General features: G+C 59.8%; 3 protein-coding genes across 3 annotated transcripts in view; 2 read left to right on the top strand and 1 right to left on the bottom strand.

Annotated features, from left to right (window-relative positions):
* WDR48 (WD repeat domain 48) overlaps nucleotides 1-2,420 on the top strand; it is a 41,344-nt gene extending 38,924 nt beyond the window's left edge. The window contains exons 18-19 of the mRNA XM_045856515.1: nucleotides 21-213; nucleotides 703-2,420. Coding sequence (XP_045712471.1) covers nucleotides 21-213; nucleotides 703-798 — 289 coding nt within the window. The 3' untranslated portion in view covers nucleotides 799-2,420. The remainder of the gene's footprint in view (nucleotides 1-20; nucleotides 214-702) is intronic.
* Nucleotides 2,421-2,618: 198 nt separating this feature from the next.
* Nucleotides 2,619-14,540, bottom strand: GORASP1 (golgi reassembly stacking protein 1). The gene is made up of 9 exons (XM_045856516.1): nucleotides 14,385-14,540; nucleotides 9,857-9,937; nucleotides 9,108-9,311; nucleotides 7,386-7,472; nucleotides 7,131-7,261; nucleotides 6,582-6,879; nucleotides 5,630-5,780; nucleotides 4,997-5,149; nucleotides 2,619-4,834 (listed from the first exon to the last, which is right to left on the bottom strand). The coding sequence occupies exons 1-9, from the start codon at nucleotides 14,445-14,447 to the stop codon at nucleotides 4,581-4,583; spliced, it is 1,422 nt and encodes a 473-aa protein (XP_045712472.1). The 5' UTR covers nucleotides 14,448-14,540; the 3' UTR covers nucleotides 2,619-4,580.
* Nucleotides 14,541-14,686: 146 nt separating this feature from the next.
* Nucleotides 14,687-21,168, top strand: part of TTC21A (tetratricopeptide repeat domain 21A) — a 32,828-nt gene continuing 26,346 nt past the window's right edge. Inside the window, exons 1-6 of the mRNA XM_045857044.1 lie at nucleotides 14,687-14,761; nucleotides 16,016-16,145; nucleotides 16,948-17,058; nucleotides 17,628-17,794; nucleotides 19,404-19,526; nucleotides 20,873-21,030. Of these exons, the coding sequence (XP_045713000.1) occupies nucleotides 14,735-14,761; nucleotides 16,016-16,145; nucleotides 16,948-17,058; nucleotides 17,628-17,794; nucleotides 19,404-19,526; nucleotides 20,873-21,030 (716 nt within the window). The 5' untranslated portion in view covers nucleotides 14,687-14,734. The remainder of the gene's footprint in view (nucleotides 14,762-16,015; nucleotides 16,146-16,947; nucleotides 17,059-17,627; nucleotides 17,795-19,403; nucleotides 19,527-20,872; nucleotides 21,031-21,168) is intronic.

The raw sequence follows: 21,168 nt of genomic DNA, 5'->3' as shown, positions 1-21,168 counted from the left end.
GTCTGCCTTGCTTTTTACAGAGACAGACTGTCTGCTAGTGACATGCTCCAGGTCCGGAAAGTGATGGAACACGTTTATGAGAAAATCATCAACTTGGATAATGAGTCTCAAACCACCAGCTCTTCTAACAATGAAAAACCAGGAGAACAGGAAAAAGAGGAGGATATTGCTGTGCTGGCAGAGGAGAAAATTGAACTTTTGTGCCAGGACCAGGTACGTGGACTTGTGGACCACAGCCTGCTTTTCCAGGGCCAGTGCTCCGACAGTTACATAACGGGGTGTGGTTATGGTCCCAAGTCTCTTGTCTTTGGGGGGCTTCTGCTTTTAAAAAGACCCTGAGGAACTCTGAATGTCTCCCCCCTACTCCTGAGGCTCCGAACAAGACACAGGGTCATCTTGAGTTGCAGAGCGGGCTCAGCTGTGTTAGTTTAGGACGGGGTGGAGGTGGGGGAGCTGCTTTAAACCAAGGTGCACTGCAGGCCTTCCTCCAGGGGAGCGCCTGAAGACGGTGCGGCGGGCCTGGCCCCACACCTGCACCTCTGCCCGCGCCAGGTTCGTGCCTGTGTGTGAGGCAGCCATGTCGGCCAGAGAGGCCACCACGGGGCCCAGGGAGAGGACACGCTGGGTCACCGGATGAGGCCCTGGGTTAACAGTAAAGGTCTTAGCTGTTGGAGGCTTTGACTTTTATTTTTTGCTGTTCAGGTTCTAGATCCAAACATGGACCTTCGGACAGTGAAACACTTCATATGGAAGAGTGGCGGTGACCTCACCCTCCACTACCGACAGAAGTCCACGTGAAGGGCGGGTGAGCCCCCTGCATATTGCGTACTGACCTTCCTCTGGCCCTGAGAGTAGTCCTAGGAAGCCCACTGAGCCCCAGCGGGGCGACTGCTACCGGCCGCTTGGGTATGGACCAAGATTCTCTTTCCACTGAAGTGACTAATCGAAATGTAACATAGAAACCAGCCTCCTTGTGTAGATTAAGCTGTCCCCAGGGAGGCAGAGGACGAGAGCAGAAGACTCCCCGGCCAGCTGTGTCTTGTGGGGTGTACAGAGAACCGACGGCAGGCCAGGCCGCGCGCACTGGGCTTCCTGCTTTTATCTCAAAGGACCATATCTCTGTCTGTTAGCACTTGTTAGAGACACACCGGTAAGGCCCTGCGTGTCACTGTGTTTCAACTTCACACACGCCGTGTAGCTCTTCTGAGAGTACATTCCGTTCACGCGGTACCTAGGAAGGCTTTTCCAAGTTTGTCATTAAAAACAAATTTTCACCATTTAAGACAGTTATTTGTAATAGGAACTTGCCATTGCACAATTCTAGAGCCAGCCCATTTCATAATGACTGTTGTTGGGCTAGTTTTTAACACCGCCCCCGGGACGTGCTCTCCTGGGAGCGTGCGTCGGGACGTCCGGGGGCCGGAGCGCAGCGCTCGGGGCACTGGGCCCAGAGATGCCGCAGCGCCCCCAGGCCCCGGGCTGGACCCCAGGCCCCGGGCTGGACGGCGGCCACGGGGAGGCGGCTGTTTCACGCCGTCCTCCACTGTGTCGTTTGTTTAGGGGCAAACCTAGGCGACACCCCAGGTTAGCACTCGGGGTGAGCAGCATGGCACCATCAGAACTTAAGACCATGGTGAAATTTAGACTTCATTTAAATGCTGCCTAAATGTACGGTGTCAGTAGGATGTCATGGTGAGTTAATTTGATAATTCACGGCCTGGAAATATACGTACTTGCTTTTCCAGAGTTTTATATGCAGTTTTTTTGTTGTTGTTGTTGTACCTATACCCAGATTTCTTTTCACTGTTCTAACAATCTAAAGCTTTCAGAGACTCATTTGGATCTTGTACAGAATATAACTTATTGGGGATAAACACTTCAGCTTTTGGCAGAAGAACACACTTTGGATTCTCCCCGAGGCCATTTGTATTCAGAGTAGAACAGTGGCCCACCGATCAGACTCCCCGAGAGAAGCCTCCTGCATGAAGCCAGAAGCACAAGTGCCTTCAGAGGGCAGTCTGTTCCAGCCCGGCAGCCTCCCCGCCCGTGCGCGGCTGTGCCACGGCCGCGGGCGCTGGGGAGGGGACGGGGAAGGGTCTCTTGTCTGCGCCTCCACAGGCGTAGACAGCTTGCACCTTCACAGGCGCAGACCTTCCTGTTCGAGATACTCTGATTCGCACAACTGCAGAGACAGGCTCCCCTCACTGCTGGGCAGCCTCCTGGGACAGTGGACGGGTCACGGCCTCTGGCTCTGTGAAGACACGGGCAAAGACGCGCCCCCTTTCCACTGAGTCCTCCTCCCTTGCGCAGAGCAGCCGGCTTCTTTTTTAAACAACCCTTTCTATCTGTTGGATACACCAGTGCACCTTGGGTGCACGTTTTTTAGCAATAGTTGTGAATTAATGTCAAAAAAGAAAGAACTCATCCGCCAGCCCTCGGCTGTGGTGCACGAGGGCCCTGGACCAGAGCCGTGGGTCTTGCCGGGCCGTCCTGCCCCGCGCGTGCGCAGAGCCCCGAGGGCGGCCACGCTCCCCTCCTGCCGTGGACGCGGCCCCAGCATGGTTGTGCTTCCTTTCCTCCCGGTCCCACCCGCAAGTCCCCAGAAAACATGAGTCTGCCAAGGGGGTAAAATCTGTATTTCAGTTGTATAGAATAAAGGCTTTAGTTAAAATATTCCAAGTGTAGAGCATGTTATTTTTTTCCACTTGTCATTGTCCTTCATAGCAGATTATAGAGGAGTTAAGAAACCTCTGGTTTCAGGCCGACCCTGGCAATAACTGGCACTGATACCCACTAGACCCTCCCACTCGGGACAGGAGCGTGTCAGGTGAGGAAACCCCGACCCTTGGGCGGGGGTGACCTTGGTGAGACAGCCAGGGGAGCTGCCCTCCGAGCAGTCCCGGGTGGTTCTGTCCTGCGTCCCGCGCTCCTGCAGGCGACCCGGGCTCCCAGGTGGCCCAGGAGCCAGGCTCCGGGAGTGGCTTTGGACACAAGGCCTCCCTGTCTCGCAAGCTCAGCTGTGCTGGTGGCCCTGACAGGGCTTGCTCTGAATGCAGTCAGAGTGCTGGCAACTTCCAAGTGTTTGCTGGTTGGGGTCCCTCCTGCCATGGACTTGCTCTGGGCCCCCCAGAGCCCACAGTCCTTGTGCTGCGGGCCTGGCAGAGCTCCGAGTTCCCCTTTCAGTGCGGACGTTACAAGTGAAGCAGCAGGGAGGGTGCTTTAGATGGCCAGAGACCAGAAGACAAGGCCAGAGGCAGCTCTCTCGGTAACGAGCCAGGCGTGTGGGAAGGACTCAGCCAAGGCGGGAGAGGACGCCAGGGGATGGAAGGGCGTTCCTGGGGGGCCACCCCTTCCTGCAGGCCGAGCAGGAGGCCCACCCCAGCCCTAGCCTCCCAGGCACCCGGTGGTGAGAGGAACGGCCTCCCCCCCCCCCACACACACACACCCACACACACAATACTGTGGGAAAGAACAGAAAGGCCCTTGTCCACTCCTGCCCAAGCCTGCCATTTCCCCTTGCAGTGGGAGCTGCATGGAAGCACATCCAGTCAGGACCAGCTCTGAGAGTCCACTTGGGGCGGCGGATTTAGATTTGTAACTTGGTCACCGCCGGGGCTGGCTGGGTGCCTTGTGCGTGTAGAAGAGATAGCTGTGTGAGTTTGGGGGCGGGCAGGACTCACCGCTGGGATACGAGGTCTGTGGGGTGCAGGCCCTGAGGAGGAAGAAACATCGGGGTCCAGGCACAGGTGAGTCTGCTGAACGGCCTGGAACCTCCCGCCCTCCTCTCCCGGGAGAGGTGAGCGAGTTCACTGCCGCTCCCCTCCCGCTGTGGCTGGCAGATGTCAGTCAGCCAAGCCAGCTGTGCGCAGCGTAGTACAGGGAGGGATGAGCGCACGTGACGAGAGAGACAGTACTGGGGCTTCAGGGGTCCCCAGGGCTTGGGCGTGCCTTCTGGTGCAGAGCGTGCTGGCCGAGCTGTGCAGGAGACTCAAGGCAAGCCCCACACGGCAACCCGGCAGACACCCTACAGCAGCTGCTTCCTCCCCGACCCCGTCACACGCCTGACCCTGTCCGGACCCTGCTGTCTCCTGGGAAGCCACAGTGCCCAAGCAGCAGCAAGCACTGGACCTCAGGGGACATGGCCAAAAGATGCCCTTCCCCAAGGCCCACACCGCCTCTTACTACCCCCTGAGGCTTCAGGCCCCACACAGGCAGCAAGTAAGTCTCCCCTCTACTGCCCCAGCTCCCACATGACCAAGTCAACTTGGGGTGCTGCGCCCAGCTCCCTGCCCCCGAAAGGATGTGTGAGATCCCCAGCAAGTGCCCGGTTCCCCAAAGCCAGGACCATCACGCAGAATTGATGCTGGGAGGTCATTTCTTGGAGACCAGCAGGGTCTGAATGGACACAAGAGCCTCCCAGCAGCAGGAGTCCCTGCACGTCCCTCGGAACCACCACCTAGGAAACTGGACACGCTAGGCTGGGGTCAGGTGAGGGGCTGGGCCCCAAGTGCAGCCTGAGCCGCCTCCCCACACCTGGGCCTTGCGAAATGCCACCAGGGGCCTCGTCACCACCCAGGGTGTTATTCCGGGGTAGAGAGCTGGGCTGGGCCGGCTGTCCCCTCAGCCTCAGCCCCAACCTCTGGACTCGCAGCACGTGTCGGCTCCTCCTCGGCCTGAGCTTCGAGCAGCTCAGCAGACAGCCCGTCTTCCGGCGAGGCCGCAGAGGTGAGGCTGTCGGGAAGGGTCAGCTGAGGCAGGTGGTCCTGCTGGGCCTGGGCGCCGGGGCTGTCCGGGAAGGAGACCTCAAACTCCGACCCGGACCACGTGGCCTCCCCTGAAACACACAGGATGGGGCTGCGGAGGCCTGTGGGACCCGGGGCCAGTGAGGCCTGGGGCGATGACCCCACTGGCCCCCCACGAGACAGCCAGTGCACAAACTCGGGGCCGCCCTCCCAGCAGCCCTTCCCAGAGGCCTCGGGGGGTGCGGGCCACTCACCGCCACGCTCGTGAGAGCCGCTGCTGGAGCAGACGTCCTCCAGCCCCGAGGCCGACGCGGCGGTGGAGGTCAGCCCCGGGAAGGAGGAGGGCAGGCCGGGCCAGACGCCGGCACTGCTGTCCAGGACGGAGATGCCCGACACGTCCAGGAAGCCTAGGGGAAGGGCGCGGCTCTGTCGCACGAACCCTGACTGCCGAACCCTGACTGCCGAGGACCTACCGGTCCTGGGCTGCCTCTGCCCGTTCCGGGAGCGTCTGGCTCAGCCCGAGACTAACCTCAGCCACTGCTGATGCCGCCCCCCAACCCAAAGAGGTTTCCCTCTGCCTGTGTCCGAGGACAGGATGGGGCCTGGCACTGGGCACCATGGGAGGAGCGCCGTGGCAGAGGACCCAGACCCCCACTCTGTCCCCAGTCTGCTGTGACCCTAAGCAGCAGGGACACCTCTCTTCTTCCCTGGACTCCAGCTCCCCATCCACACCCTGGATCGGGTCACCTGCAACCACCTTGGTATAGAGGAGGGGTCGGTAGATCTGAGGATGGTTTTGGTGCTGTCGCCGAAGTCCGGCCCTGAGCCCATGGCAGTGCTAGGGGCTGCCTGTTCCTCAGCCTCGCACCGAGGGCCTGCTGACTCACCTGGGTCCATGACTCGCTGCACTGGAGGCGGGGGCTGAAGAGGAGTCTCCATGGGACGCGGAAGCCCCCCAAGGTCGGGCGCACCATAGCTGAGACTCGCAGGCTCAGGCAGCAGTCCCTCTACGGAGGAGCCGGGTGCCTGCAGCAGGGCCTAGCGGGGCCGGGGAAGGAGAGGGGGGAGGGAGAGGGCAGCCGGTGTCGTCCAGCCCAGCCCCCAGCCCCCGCCTGCCCCAGAAGCACTGCTCCGCCTGGAGGAGCAGCGAGCAGCCTCGGTGACCAGCCCCTTCTCTGCAGGTGAAGTAACGTCAGACAGGGGCCTGGCCGGCCTGCCCTGCAGCTCCGACAGGGAGAGGGAACACTCTTGCCCTGCTGCTGAGGAGCCCAGGTGCCATCTGCATCGATGACCCACAGGAAGCGAGGGCCCTCCTCAAGTTCCAGTGTGCCTGGAAAGCAGGCCTCATGTGTGGCCAGCACAGATCCCAGGCACCAGCCCAGGGCCCGAAGGCACTCGGGTGACCTGCTCAGTCGACAGCCATGAAGGCATGGCCAGACCCCCCTGCACACCCAGGCAGGCAACCAGCCCAGCTGGGGCTCCGGGCACCCGGCCCCTGGCCCCTGGCCCAGCTCGACCACCGACTCACTGAGGCACAGCACAGCTCTGCCCCCCTCTGAGCCTCAGGTGCCCACTCACAAAACATAAATGACAGCGAGGGCCTCGCCACTGCCCTCACCTCCCAGCCTAAGTGGCAGGAGAACCGAAGAGGGTCTCACTGTCCCAGAATGGGTCCGTGCACTCCCAGTAGGTCCCAGAGGCAGAGGGGACTCCAAAGGGCCCCAACAGACACGCCCCAGTGAGAAAAGCCTCCAGAATCTTCTCTCTCCCCAGCAGACAGGCCCCTCTGTCCATGTGAAGCTCCCCACTTCCCCCAGTAGACAGGTGTGTCCCACGTACCTCCATGTAGCCACCCTGCCTGGCGCCCGCATCTGGGCCAGGAGGGGCAGGAGAGTCCTGGGGGGAGGGTCCAGGTGGCAAGGTACCAGATGGCAGAGCACCTTGTGATGGGGTACCAGGTGGTGGGGCACCAGGTTGCAGGGTATCAGGTTGCGGGACACCAGGTGGTGGGGTACCAGGTGGTGGGGTACCAGATGGTGGGGTACCGGGTGGCGGGGCACCAGGTGGCTTCTTGTGGTAGCTGGGGGGCTGGATTGGGATCCGATGCAGATATCCGTAGCCGATACCACACCCCAGGCTGCCCAAATCCAGAAACGTTCAGTCCAGGAGTGGTCCCGCAGCCCTCCCACTCAATCTCTGCCACCCCCACCCACCGAGGGCGGTGAGGGGGCTGAGAGGGTGCTTCCGGGACCAACGGCCAGCCTCAGGGTCCCTGGGGCCAGGGCCCAGCCCTCCGCCCCCACCGTGGGACTCTGGGGTCCACGCCCACTGGCTAGACCCATCCAGGGCCCCACCCTGCAGCCTCCCCTACCCCAGCCCAGGAAGTACCTGCCCTCTCCACCCCAGGCGGCATTGGGAGTGACGGACACCTCCCGGCAGGAGTCGGTCTCGGAGTTGTAAACCATCAGCTTCAAGGGCTTCCCCTCGTGGGACTCGATGAGGGTGAAGAAGTCCTCAGACTGTGACAAACACACAGCACCTGAGCCCTGCGCCCCGCACTGGCCCTGGCAGCCCCACGGCCAGCACCACTGTCTCCACGCCCCACCCAGCGGCCGGGCGAGGGCTGGGCCTTGGGTTCCTCACCTCCTGCAGCAGCTGGTCGGAGCCGATCACATAGTCCGTGTAGGGGCGCAGGCCAGCGAGGGAGGCGGGCGAAGAGGGTTCCACATCCTGGCGGAAGAGTTGAGAACTGTCGGCCTCATTCCTGGAGTGGTGGGGGGGAAGGGGGCTGGGGAGCTGCCTCTCCAGGTAATAATCAGGAGGACACTTGTCCTCTGTCCCCAGGTCAAGGCCTTAAGCCCAGACTGTCCTTCTGTCTTAACTCCTGAATTCCCCTGCCTTCCCCAGGTCCAACACCTGCCCAGCAGAGGGCAGCACTGGGGCACAGCTCACAACACGACACAGAATCTGCCCTGGGTTCAACTCCAGACTCCACCAACTGCTAGCTTGGTGACTCTGGACAAATACTTAACCCCTCAGCCTCAGTTTCCCAACGATTAAACGTGGGACATGTAGTGCTTACTCACAGGGTTGCTGAGAAGGCTTTAAAAAGAATACATGCAGAGAATGAAAACCACACTCTGGCCTGCAGTAGGTGCCCAGCTGCATTGCTGCTAATGCCGTAGGCGTGTGGCTGAAGACCCCTAAGCAGGGGTTTGGGGGTGGGGGGGAGAAGGCAGTGAGCAGGACTGGGAACAAGGACTGCTTTCTCCATTGGAGGGGGCCCCGGAAAACTCGACCACCCCATCTCCTAGAGAGATGCAAAGGGCTCTGCGTCATTCCCCACCCCCCATGGGGGGCACTGATGGACGCACTGCAGCAGGCTGAAAAAAGGCCGAGAAACCTCCCCCAAGAAGTCCGTGAGCGGAGGGGAGGCTACAAAAATCAGCCAGTTTCCAACTAAGGGCACCTCCTTGTCACCAAACTGGAGGACCAAGCGTTCTTGAGAACTTGGGCACCATCAGTGGACGCGCATCTCACATGTGCACATGTATCTGTGACAGACACTAATGGCAACATCTGTGACAATGCAGTCACTGAGATTCATTCACTAAGGTCAGACCCCCGGGACCTGCCAGGAAAGAACACTCTATGGCAAGACCCCAGCAGCAGCCGCAGCCACGGCATTCTGCAGTACAACCCGCCTTCCAGTAGATGGCAGCCCCACCTTTCAAAATACGGACCCGTTTAAAGCTGCGATTTTTCAACCTCTGTGATCTCACGGCACACGTAAACAAATGACTAAAATTCTGTGCCACAACAAAAAATGTATTTTTTTGCCAATCTGACAAAAAATATATATAATTTTGATTCATTCACACCAGTCAGCTATTGTTGGGTTGGCTGTTGTCATTTTTTTTTTTGACAGTCTAAGGGAAAAGAGGCCAGTGCCCCTGACTACTCAGGTATTGCCTTTTTTAAAGTTCTTGTGGCACACCAGTTGAAAATTGTTAGTACAGAGGGTAGAAAAATGCCCCAAGTCACGTGGCTAACAAGTAGCAAGGCACCTGGGCAAGTAAAGAGCTGCCCCTCTGGGTTAGCCCTCTGGGTTACAGCTGCCCCTCTGGGTTAGCTCTCTCCAGTGAGAGGCCGGACCCTGCACTCAGGGAGTCCTCCAACAGACCCCCTGGCTCTCGGCCCTACCCCAGCTGCCCCCACACTCCACCCCGACCCAGCGACGCCCCCCACGCCCACGTGCCCGGCCCCATCCCCTTTCCCCTGCACACCCTGCCCATGCAGCACAGGCCCCGGGAGCCCACTCACTGCCCCCCACCCACACCCACGGGCAGCCCCGCCCCCACTCACCAGCACGTGCCACACGTGCTCGTTGGCCCTGTGGAAGCTGCAGAAGCGCACGCTGGCGCCCAGCAGGCCCGGGCCGCCCCACATGTTGCTGGGCACCACCTCCACCTCGCGCACCTTCATGGTCTTCATGTTGAACACCTCCAGCTTCACGGGCTTCTCCACGTTGGCCTTCAGCAGATCCCTCAGCGTGTCGGTCTCCTTGTTCTATGGGGGCAGAGGGCTGACTCCAAGGACCCCCCATGCACACCCCAGCCGGGCCACTCAAACAAGTCTGGGACTGAGATGGGGCAAGGGCCATGGTGGCCAGCTGCCCCAGCACGGGCCTGGTGTGGGATGGGCTGGGGTGGCGTCTGGGCCCAGGTCACAGACCATGCCTGGGCCTGCAGCCACTGTAACCACCACCCCCCACCCACTCCCAAGCAGTGCTAAACCTGCCCCCCTCAGCCCCTTCCCCCACCACAGAAAATACAACAAAGCAAAGAGACCCCCGGGCCCAGGGGACCCCCACAGTGCTGTCCCACTCTGCGCTGCCCCTCGGCCGGAGCCCGCAGGCCTCTCTTGCCCCAGGAACCAGGCTCCTTAGGCCCTGAGGCCGCTCCAGGAGTCCTCTGGCCTCCAGCCCACCCCGGAGAGCTCAGGAGCTGAGCGCTGGCAGGGCCTCCCTCTGGAAGCAAAGGGAGGCAGGAGCTGGGCAGACACGCACATGCACACAGCGACACGGCAAGGCCGAGACAGGGGGAGAGGCTCACCAGCCGCGAGTGCCCGATGGTGATGATGAAGTCGAAGTAGGGCTCCAGGCCCGCCTGCTGCGCTGGCGAGTTCTCCTGCACCTGTCGCAGGGCGGGGGCCAGTCACCCACCACCGGCCTGGTGACCTCCCAGAAGCCCCAGCCCTCAATCTCCGGGACCTTCACCACTCCCTGTGTCCTGATGAGGAAACAGGCACCAGCATGAACTGTTCTGGAGCGGCCACCCGTGGCCACTGTCAAGGTGAATTCCATCCCCTCTCACTCCGTTCCCGGGCATAAATTTTCCTCTTTAGGGAAATAACTCTCCCCTGGGCATGAGCCGCAGGTCACGCTCCTAGAGAGGCCTCGTAGGGCTGTCCTGGGGGGCCACTTGTCGGCCACGTGGAGCAGGGTGGCACAGGCCTATGGAGGAAGCCAGGAGGGCTTCCCGGCAAGGTTTAGATGTGGACAGAGAGGCAAGGCCCAACGTCCAGTGGAAGCGGGCAGGCCCCAGGATCGCTAGAACCAGGGCTGTGTCCAGAAAGAGGCAGCGTGGAAGGCAGCCTGTGGCCAGATCCCAGAGGGCCCCAGGCCCCATGGTGACAGGTTCAAGGCCAGCCCAGCAGGTGATGGGAGCTGGCGAGGAATGGCAGCTGAGGCGAGCAGACCCCGGGGGCAGGAAGAACCTAAGCTGGACAGCCTGGTGAGCAGGGCCGGAAGGGGGTGGACATCTGCACCAGGAGCCCATGGGTGCTCCCTCCCAGCCCCGCCCTGCACAGCCAGGGCCGCAGCTCCGGCAGAAGTCCCTCTCAAAGGCCCCATTGACAGAGCCTTGCTCAAACAACGTGGCCTTTATCCCCGACGCTGGGCCCCACACCCTCAGGCCTTTGGTTGTGCGCAGCTGATGCCCTGCCGGTTCGGTACCCGCCAGGCCCCAGCCCAGCGGGCACAGGGCTCACGGGGCCTCTGGTGCTGAAACCCTGCGGCTCCTGCCACCCACCAGCCCCTGCAGCCCCGCCTGCCCCAAGCTGAAGGAGAGCTCACCACTGAGCCCTCGGAGCAAAGCCAATTCGCCCCTGGAATCAGGACTCCTTCGCGGCAGTGTCACCGGATGGACCCCCGCTTGCCGCCTGCAGACGCCGCCATGGCTTCCAGGAGCAGCGGCCACGCGAGCCCTAGTGAGCCTGGCTCGGAGGGCAACTGCCTGGAGGCCCTGCTCCCCACCCCTCCGGGGGAAAGCTGGCACTAGGTGGCTTTTGAACACCAGAGGGCAATAGTGAGAGGTAGCTTGGGGAGAGGTGTCCCTGCTCGGGGCCTCTCCCCAGTCACTCCACCTCCCTCTGGTAATGGAGGTGTCCAACCTTTTGGCATCTCTGGGCCACACTGGAAGAAGAAGCGTTGTCTTGGGCCACACATTAAATACAGAAACACTAATGAAAACTGTGAGCAAAAAAAAAGGTTTTAAGTAAATTTACGATTTCGTGTCGGGCTGCACGTGGCCTGTGGGCCGGGGATTAAACACAGGACCCTGCTCCCGGAGCCGTGCCACCCAGCACCTGCCCACTACCGCTGCCCTCCAGGCATTAAGCGGGTCCAGAGGCTGCCCCCCACACACACACAACCGTGTCCAGGCCCAGCCCAGCCCCCTCCCAGGCCTGCCCTCTCTCCCATGGCCTCGTCCTCTGTCTGGCTGTACTCACTGCCCTTGCCCTGGGCCCTGGCATCACGCGCCACGGCTCTGCAGCGGGAATAATCTGTGCTCCTGCCCACTGCACCCCCGACACACCCCCCTCCCCAGTCCCACAACAGGCACGGCTCTGCCTGGCTCTCCCTTGGGGGCTCCCATCACACCCAAGCCCACAGCCCACAGCCCACAGCCCCCACCTGTGTTTCCCATCTGGGAACCTCCTGTGATTGACAATGACAGCAGCTCACGCTCCGTGAGGGCTGGCTGGGCGCCAGGGGACAGCACCATCTGCTTTGCCCCTCATTTGACCCTTTTCCTAGCCCCCACTTAGTGCTCAGTACTCTGGAATCTGACCCCAAGAACCCCGCCCACACCCCCTCCCCAGAGCCTGCTCCGACCACTTGGCATTTCCGTTTCCCGCTGAGCCCCCCACTGCGGCCGGCTCCCTGAAGGCAGGGGCCTCCCGGGTATGCTGGGCACACAGCAAAACGCCCATAGTTCTAGAAGGCAGCACGCCTGCTCTTCAGTTTTTAAACACGTAAACAAGTAATGTCACACCTCCACTTAAAACCTCCCAATGGCTCCACGTCTCAGAATAAAATCGGAAATCTTCAGGACAGCACGCAAGGCCACGCGGTTGGGCCTCACCCTTCCCGCCTCCTCCTCACACAGGCCACACTGTCCCAGCACAGCGGCCTCTCCTCCACGCTCCTCCTCAGATACAGCGAGCACCCCCCCCACCTCAGGGCCTCCCACCCTTCCAACTCTCCCCCCACCCCGCAGAACACTCCTCCCCCAGACACCTACATTGTGTCCTAACTTTCTTCCCAGGTATCTACCAAATGTGACCTCATCAAAGGTCTCCGTGGACCCCTCTCCCCGAAACAGCACCCACACCCCACTCTATGTCCCTTCACCCTGCTTTGTGTCTCTCCCAGCAGTGGTCGCCCCCTACTGTACGTTTCAGTGGAACCTCAGTTCTCCAGCTTACTTGGTTCTGGAAGGTTGTTGGAGCAGCGGTTTGCGCGAAAACCGAGTCACACAGGGAAGATCATACAGGCATCAGCAGAAAAGTGTCGTCGGGTGGAGAGCCAAAGTTCCACCACCAAGACTTTTCCCGTGAGCACCTTAGTTGAGGACGGTACTGTCTGGGGCGGGGAGACCTTCGAGAACCGAGGTTTGACTGTGTTTCTTGTCTGTCTCCCTGCTGCCATGCAAAGGTAAGAACTGGAAGATGCCTGCTCTGTTCACTGCCACAAGGAATGGAGCCCAGAACTACCGTGTTTTGCCGTGTATAATGCGCACCCACATTTCTGGCCCAAACTTTAAAGGGGGAAAAATCTTTTGTTATTTTAATTCAATTATTTATTTACTTACTTATATGTAGATACTTGTCTGTGTATTACAAAGAAAGTGTAGCATTTATTTTTGAACATATGGTGGTGCAAGAAATTTGATGTAACAGATAGTTACAAAACATAAGAACAGATACAAGGTATTTCGGGTGCTACTCATGTATAACACGCATGCATCCTTATTTTTCTCTCGGATATGTGGGCCAAAAAGTGTGCATTATACACAGCAAAATACGTACCTGTTCTTGTGAACGCTGACCTCCAATTCCTGAATCTCTCCACCCTGTCCCTCTCCGCGGCGACCTTCCAGTCTCCGCCCCCACCCTTCCCTTTGCCAATATCCTCAGTTCCCCCGCTTTCCTTCAGACCTGTTGGAAGACTCTCCTGCTGGATGCATCCCACGGCCCACTTTTCCTGCGCGGTGCCTCACCGTGATGTCCGCCAGAGAAAGCCCATCACCAAGCACAGATCCTGTCACCTTCGGGTCCTGAAGCCAGCACAGCTCTCATTCTCGTCAACCCTTTCTTTAGCTTCCCTCCCCACCCTCCCAACAGAGCCTGCCATCACAACACAGAGGCCACGCAACAGCCGCGCACCACGCTGACAAGTCTGCACGGTCTGTGCAGCCATCCACGCTGGCCAAGGGAAAAGGGGTCCTTCCCCGTTCTGGGTCCCCTCACCTGGGTTACAGCCCCTCCCTCTCCACAGTACAAATCCTGACCCCAAATCTCCATCGGCTGCGAGCCCCTCGCCTCACCTTCAGACTCGAGGAACCCCACTCCATCCCCACGTCCCCCAGGGCTGCTCACCCATACCTCCTTGCAGCGAGACCGAAAGGGCCTTCTTCTCAGCGCTGCCTTATCGCGCCTCTCCCGGATCTTTCATCCGGGGACCCTCCCCCTGCGGTACACGCCCTCCCCTAGTCTTCTGCGGGCTTCTCCCGCTCCCACTTGCCCTGGCTGGTTCCACTAGTCCACGAGCTCCAGAAGCCTTCCCGACCCCACCCGGGGAGTCATGTGCGCCCGCGGGCCACCAGCAGCCGGCGTCCACTTGGCTTCCCGGACCCCGTGTACCCAAGAGCGGGGACCGCCGGGGCATCGGAGTTGCTGGCTGTCTCCCCCGGCCCGGAGCGCGGCACCAGCAGGAGACAATAAATGTCACCCAAGTGTATACAAGTGCGTCCCGACTGGACCAGGCGCCGTCTTCACCCAGGATGCGTGCTACTCCGGGCGGCCGGACCTGACCAGGAAACGCGCCCGCTTCCTGCACAGCTGGCGCTGGAACGGGTGTCCGGGGCGACTGAGGCCGCAGACGCGCCGGGGCGCCAGGGGTGCCGCGGGGTCGCCCCTCGCGGGCGGCTCCCACCGAGAACGGAGTATCCCCCTCCACCCTGGCGGCCAAACTAGGGCCGGTCCCCGCCTCCGTCGCCGTCCGGCCGGCGATCAGGAGACCCAGAGCGTCGGTGCGGGCGCCCGGCCCCGATCGCCGGCGCCGCTGAAGCGACTCACCCCGTGCAGGTGGAAGCCCTCGGAAGTCTCCGCGGGCTGCTCGGTGCTAGAGCCCAGCCCCATGGCAGCCGCCCGGCCCCCGCGCCGGCGTCCCGAACCGCAGCGCGGACCCGGCGCCACCAGCGCGGACTCGCCCTCTCGGCGCTCAATTACCAGCGCCTTGTCACGTGGACGTTTTGCCACGCCCACCCCGGAGTCTGACGCTCTTAGCAACCGGCCGGCCGCTCCGTCTCCAAGGACGCGCGCTCCTCCAACTTCCGGCTGCGAGAGGTGTGCCCCGGCCCCTGATTCAGGAATCCGGACCCGCTCGCCCCGACCGGACCCGGACTCCGAGCCGCGAGCGCCCGGAGATGAGCAGCAGTGATTCCTCCCTTATGGTGCGTGGCCCTGGCGCTGCCCCGACGCTCCCTTTGGGACTCTCCGCCCCTGGCCCGGCGACCCCCGCGCCCTGCTGTTCTCCTGCCGCCTCTCGGACCGCTCCTGGAGTCCTCTTTACCCGCCCCTCGCTATCCTCTGCCGCTACCCGCGGTCCTGGCTCTTCCTGCCTCACTCTCCCTGGCGAGTGCATCCTCTGCGGTCCTCACCCCCAAATCAGCATCCCCACGCAGCCCTGTCCCCAAGCTCTCCCAAACCAACTCACCCAAACCCATCTCCATCATCTTTTCATCATCTCCTCTTCCCCTGCCTGTGCCTCCTCCGTGCCCCCCCACCTCAGTAGACCGCACCACCATTTGGCCCCCCAGCTTTAACGTTTCCTCATACCTGTGCCCCCATCCTATCTATCAGCAAGAAATGTCAGCTCCCAAATGTCTCCTGAGGTCACCCACTTCTTTTATCTCCTAGTCCTAAATCACCGCCAACTCTCCCCTGGGCATCTGTAACAGTCCCACCCTCAGCTGGTGTGCCTGCTTCAGCTCTCTTCCCCAGCAGAACCCCCTACCCAATACCCGCCCCCCCCACACACACACACATGCAGAGCCCCCGGAGTGAGTTTTGCAAAAAACATGTCTGACTACATCCCTCCCCTGCCTAAAACCATTCCACCTGCTTCTTGTTACCCTCAGGATGATGTCTGGGCCCTTTCACATGGCCTACAAGGCTGTTACAATTCAACCATATCTGTCTCCAACCCCAGCACCCACAAACCTTAGGGGAAGTGAGACTCACGCTTTGAAATCTCAGAGTCTGTTACTTTGTGACCTTTGTCAAGCCAGTCTCCTTGGCCTTCAGCTCGCTTCACTGGGAAGGATATGTACAGAATAATACAGAAGATAACGCATGTAAAGCCCTGGGTACAGTTTCCAGCAAGTGGTTAGTCCACAATAAGTTGTAACTAACTACTGATGTAATTCTTATTACTAGTTCCCTCTTTCCCCTTAGTTCCTTCCTAAAAAAGCTTGAGTTGAATATTCTACATTCAAACCAGAATCTGTGGACAATTCCAAAACAAACACCTCCAAACTCCTTCCCGGGAAAACTGCATGGAATTGCTCCTGGGGCTCGTGAAGAGAATGAGGCTTGATTGTTCTCTTTCTTTTTCTTGTACAGAAATGAGGGCAAGGGAACAGGGGAGGGAGCGGGTCAAGCAGAGACAGGGAAGGGCCACTGCCACCATGTCTTCCCTCCCACAGGCGGGGATCATTTACTACAGCCAGGAAAAGTACTTCCACCATGTGCAGCAGGCTGCGGCCAGGGGCCTGGAGAAATTCAGCAATGACCCTGTGCTGCAGTTCTTTAAAGCCTATGGCGTCCTCAGGGAAGGTAAGGACCGGTCAGTGTTGGCCTCCTGACCTGGGCACCAGTCCAGCACGAACACCGACTCTACCCAGGTGCCCACTTCTACCCCAGCCCTGGAAACAGTCTTACGCTCAGTGCCTAATCCCCAGGTGAAGCCACAGAAGCCCGTGCAATTTATATCTAGTTGACTTTGAGACCTCACAGGGCTCGCCACTGTGGCTTTGCACCTCAGTTTCCCCATCTGGACAGAGAGATAGCTGCATGATTATTGGACTGATCCCAGGCTTGGAAGCTGAGAGCTGGAAGTGCAGGAAAAGGAGGAAGCGGTGGGTGTGGGTACCTGCAGCTATGGTGCAGGAGCAGGAGGAGGAATGGGCCCTGTGCGGGTGCTGACTCATTGCCATTTAGAAGGTGGTTCTGGGCTAGGGATGGACTGAGCTGCCGGTGGCCCCCATCAGTGGACATGGAGGGATTAATGTAATCACTGGCTCTTGAGCAACTAGCAAGAAATACCCTGAGGTCCTTCTTCAAAACTGAGCCAAGTCAAAAATCTCAGCCTCTCAAGTATTCCTGTGAATACTCACGAATACATCCTCAGCTCCAAGGCCTCCAGCCCCAGCAGTCTGGACCATGGTGTCACCTGCCTACTCAGGGAGCTTCAGCCTCAGGGACCTCAGGCCACTGGGGAGCTTTAGGACCAGTTAGTCCTCTGATTCTGGGTGAAGCCAGGTGACGCCGAGCCTTGGGTCAGCCCTGATAGGAGCCCCCATGTATATACCGTGGAGCCTGGAGCCCAAGAGCATAACCACGTGGTCTCTCTTTGCAGAACACATCCAGGACGCCATCAGCAGTCTGGAGAGCATTCGGAATCACCCAGATGTGTCCCTGTGCTCCATCATGGCCCTCATTTATGCTCACAAGTACTGTGAAACCATCGGTGAGTGCAGCTGTGCTCGGCTGGGCCTGGTCCCACCAGGGAAAGATGGTCCTGCTGCAGAGACCCTGCCCCTCCAGCGCTGCAGACAGCAGTGTGTGCCCTGGTGACTGCAGGTTCTGTTGGCCCCTGAGGAGTGGCTGCTGTTCCCCTCCCCTGCGAGGCCTCCCCATGCCCAGGCCCCATTGAGAGAGCACAGCAGTGGGACAGGTTCTCCTTCCAGATCCCAGGAGCTGGGGAGATACCCCCCTTTCCTTTGCCAAGATATTGTCAAGAAAAATCAAGCTGATATAAATAATTCTACTGCTAATCTCCACTTCTGTAGAGAGGTTCCAAGAGACCACAAACTACTATTTCCCCGCCCAACATGCATCATGGGCCTGAGGTGGGGGATTCGGCCTTGGTCTGCCTGCGCAGCGTATTGCTGGGCACCGAGGGGAAAAGATAAACCTCAGACAGCCAGCCCGAGGTGAGGCCCGGGCCACTGGCCGTGGCGCCCTCAAGTGCCTCCTGCAGGACGAGGCCCACCTCCTCGCCCTCACTGGTCCCCTTCTCCTCTCCTGGACTCGCAGACCTGGAAGCGGTTCAGGAGCTCGAGAGCAGCCTGAAGGAAATCCGCAAGACGGCCAGCGGGACTGCCCTGTACTACGCCGGCCTTTTCCTCTGGCTCATGGGCCGCCATGACAGGGCCAAGGAGTACATCGACCGCATGCTGAAGCTCTCCAGTAGCTCCAGAGAGGTACTCCCCGCGGGCACTGTGGGGCTGCAGCCGGAGAAAGCAGCATCCCGACACACCCTCGTGGGGTGGCCAGTCCCCCCACGGAGGGTCATGGGAGCGGGGGAAGGCCCCACCCTGGCACTGGCGAGACCCTGGGTCTCAAGGTGTCCCCACCCACGTTGTGTCAGGGCTCAGCTCAGTACACAGTGGCGTTTGTCCAGAGTCCCATCTGCAGGTAGATGTCCTATGGCCTGTCCTATATATTCTAAAAATCTTGAATTCTTTGCTAACATTTAGAAATCAAAAGATTTTTACCTCAGAGTCCAAGTTTCCTGGCTTTTTGTTTTGTTTTCTAAAACTAAACGAACCAAGTGCACTGGGCCTGCCTTTGCTCCGTGCAGTGACCTGCTGGATAGCAGGGTGCTAATGCACCCTCCGTCTCCCGTGCAGTGATCTGCCCTAAGGACAGAAGTTGTTTTTGTTTCCTTTAGATTTTATTTCTTTATTTTTAGAGAGAGAGGAAGGGAGGGAGAAAGAGAGGGAGAGAAACATCCATCGGCTGCCTCTCACGCGCCCCCTACTGGGGACCTGGCCCACAAGTCAGGCATGTGCCCTGACTGGGAATCGGACTGGCGACTTTTTGGTTCACAGGCAGTGCTCAATCCACTGAGCCACACCAGTCAGGGCCTAAGGGCAGAATTTGAAGCCCTAGTCTGCACTATGCAGGTTCAGCATGGGCGATATCACACTGCCCCACACATGCACACACACACATTGCCCCCTCCCCCCCACACACACAGTGGAGTGGAAATTGGTTCTAGGAAGAGGGGGTGAAAAAATCTTACTCTTTGTGTATAAAACACAGATGTATGTACAACACATACACAGGATGCCTATAATATTGAAATTTCTTGCATGGGAAGGGAATGAATGACTAGGGGGAAGTGTCTACAGAGGCTCCTGAGGAGGGCAGTGATGGGGAGCTGAGAAACACTGGTCTGGGCCAAGGTGGGTGCTTCAGGGCAGGCCCCCCCCACGGCTGCTGCGATCTCCCCTCCCACACCTGCCTGCCCCATCTGCCAGGAGAGGCTGGGTGACGGCTGCAGGGGAGCCGGCAAGGCCAAGGCCGGTGAGCTCAGACCAGCTCCTGCTCACCTGGTCAGAGGGCACGCCCAGCTTCACCTGCAGAGAGCAAGAGCTGCCCTGTGCCCTGGCACCACCCGTGTCGGCCTCCTGAGCCCAGTGGAAAGTAAACAGGCAGTGACGAGACTAGACAGGTGGGTGAGAACAGCTAAGAGAGCTTCCGGGGGTCACAGGGAGGGCCCAGCCCCAGCGCCAGCCCGAGGGTCAGAGACAGCCCCCTTGGCTGAGGTTTATAGACCAGTGGCAGTTAATCAGGGGAAGGGATTTGGTTTGGCAGGTCGTGCTGGGCGGGGCCTTCCAGGCCGGGGTAACAGTGGGGACTAATGCCTGCAGCGAGAGCCACAGGGCCGCTGGGATCTGCAAACAGCTGAGCTGGCAGGGCCTCGGATGTGCAGTGACTCCTGGTGGGACAGGAGGCAGGAGAGACGGGCTGACTGGAGGTTCTGCAGGACCGTGGACTTCATCTTCCCCCCTGCTCGCATCCCAGGGCTACGTGCTGAGAGGCTGGGTGGACCTCACCTCGGACAAGCCGCACACTGTGAAGAAATCCATCAAGTACCTGGAGCAAGGACTTCAGGACTCCAAAGATGTGCTGGGGCTGATGGGAAAGGTGGGCAGCGGGGAGGGGAGGGCAAGGAGCATCCCCGGCGGGGTCTTTGGAGCCAGAGACCCACCAGGCGGCCTCAGGCCCCACCCTCCGTCTCCAGGCCCCTCAGCTGGTGGGTCCTCTGGCAGCCCAGGACCCACCCCATCTCTCACCTCCTTCCTGCTGCGTGTCTATCTCATCCTGTGTGGGGCCTTCGGGGTCTGTCCTTCCTTAGCTTTCTTCGGGCTGCCTTCGTTTGTCTTCTGGCTTCTCTGGTGGCCCCCTTTCTCTGCGTCTTTCTTTCCTCCTCCTCATTTCACCCTCTCTCTTCCCACCTGTGAAATCCGCTCAGTCGGCCAGAAGAGACGGGAGGTGCTGGGTGTGGGCCGCCCCCAGGGAGGGGTATGACCTGGCAGCAGGCAGCTCCCTTCAGGCAGGGGAGATTCTAGAAGGGAAGCGTCCCTGGGGAGCCACCTGCTACTAGCCCTCCAGGTCCTTGAAGGGGATTACACGCAGCCCCACTCCTGGGTGGGAGGTAGTGTGATTTAATATAGTTGTCACCATACGGCAGCGAACCAGGTCACCCTTCGCATCATAGGGCATCTTATCATTTGGGGTAAGATGTCACCAGCAGATGGCATTTTGAATGGCAACATACAAAATGGCAATCCCCTGCTGAATGGGACTAACAGAATTCGCTAACCCGATCTCTCGTTTGGATATTGCGATTGTTTCCAGCTGTGCACTTAGAGATAGCGGTGCGGTGAACATGTTTATTCATCAGTCTTCATTGAGAACAATAATCCTCTTTTGAATAAATCCCTTCGTGGAGGGTTACTGTAGGTCTACCGTAGGCATCCTCTGCAATTTTTCAGGGTCGGGTTTCGAGTCTTTCGGAGCATTGCCCTCTGCCCCCAAGCCCCTGTGTCAGGGCCCACCTACGGGAAGCTGGTGGCCTCCACTGGCAGAGGAGAGGCCCCGCAGCCTTGCTATAGACTAGGTTGCCCGCAAACCTAGCTGACTCCCAGTGGCTGCCCGGGACCCCACAGAGCAGTTTCCAGTGACGAGCTTCAGGAAAGCAAGTGGGAAATGAATGGGCCGTTTCTGGAGTTGGCAAGTGCCCTGTGAGCCCAGCTCTGTCCGCATGGGGCAGCCCTTACACAGCCTCGCTGAAGCCCAGGGCTGCTCAGGGCCCAGCCGTCACTCTGAAGCCCCCGCCTTGCCCACCCTGGAACCCAGGACTGCTGTGGGCCCCGACTGGTCACCGAGTGTCCACGTGTCAGGCTCAGCTCCTGGGCCGGTGGAGACACTGACGGCCCCACCTCCCTCTTGTGGGCTCTGACGGAGGCTCGCGTCTTCGGCTCTCACAGGCAACGTACTACATGACACAGCAGAACTACTCGGGGGCCCTGGAGGTGGTGAACCAGATCACGGTCCTCTCGGGGAGCTTCCTGCCCGCCTGGGTCCTGAAGATGAAGCTGTTCTTGGCTCGGCAGGACTGGGAGCAGACGGTAGAAACAGGACACAGGTGAGGGGCGACCGTGCCGCCAACACGCTCCCGTCGTACGAGGTGGGGAGATGGGAGGTACTGGGTATTGGATGGAACAAGACAAGACAAAATCGTCCCTGCAGGAGCTGTGAGCACTGATAGGGTCTTATCGGGAGG

Source organism: Phyllostomus hastatus, unplaced genomic scaffold (assembly GCF_019186645.2).
Source record: "Phyllostomus hastatus isolate PE091 unplaced genomic scaffold, TTU_PhHast_1.1 phas_scaffold_129, whole genome shotgun sequence".
NCBI lineage: Eukaryota > Metazoa > Chordata > Mammalia > Chiroptera > Phyllostomidae > Phyllostomus > Phyllostomus hastatus.
The sequence above is the reverse complement of the archived record's forward strand: the minus strand, read 5'-3'. Positions and strand labels throughout refer to the sequence as shown.

Excerpts from the sequence above, each read along its gene's own strand:
- GORASP1 (XM_045856516.1), bottom strand. The coding sequence starts at position 14,447 with ATGGGGCTGGGCTCTAGCACCGAGCAGCCCGCGGAGACTTCCGAGGGC. Across the intron at positions 5,150-5,629 it reads GCAGCGAGTCATGGACCCAG|GCTTCCTGGACGTGTCGGGC; the intron begins GTGAGTCAGCAG and ends CCCTTCCCCTAG. Across the intron at positions 4,835-4,996 it reads CGGCTCTCACGAGCGTGGCG|GGGAGGCCACGTGGTCCGGG; the intron begins GTGAGTGGCCCG and ends TGTGTGTTTCAG.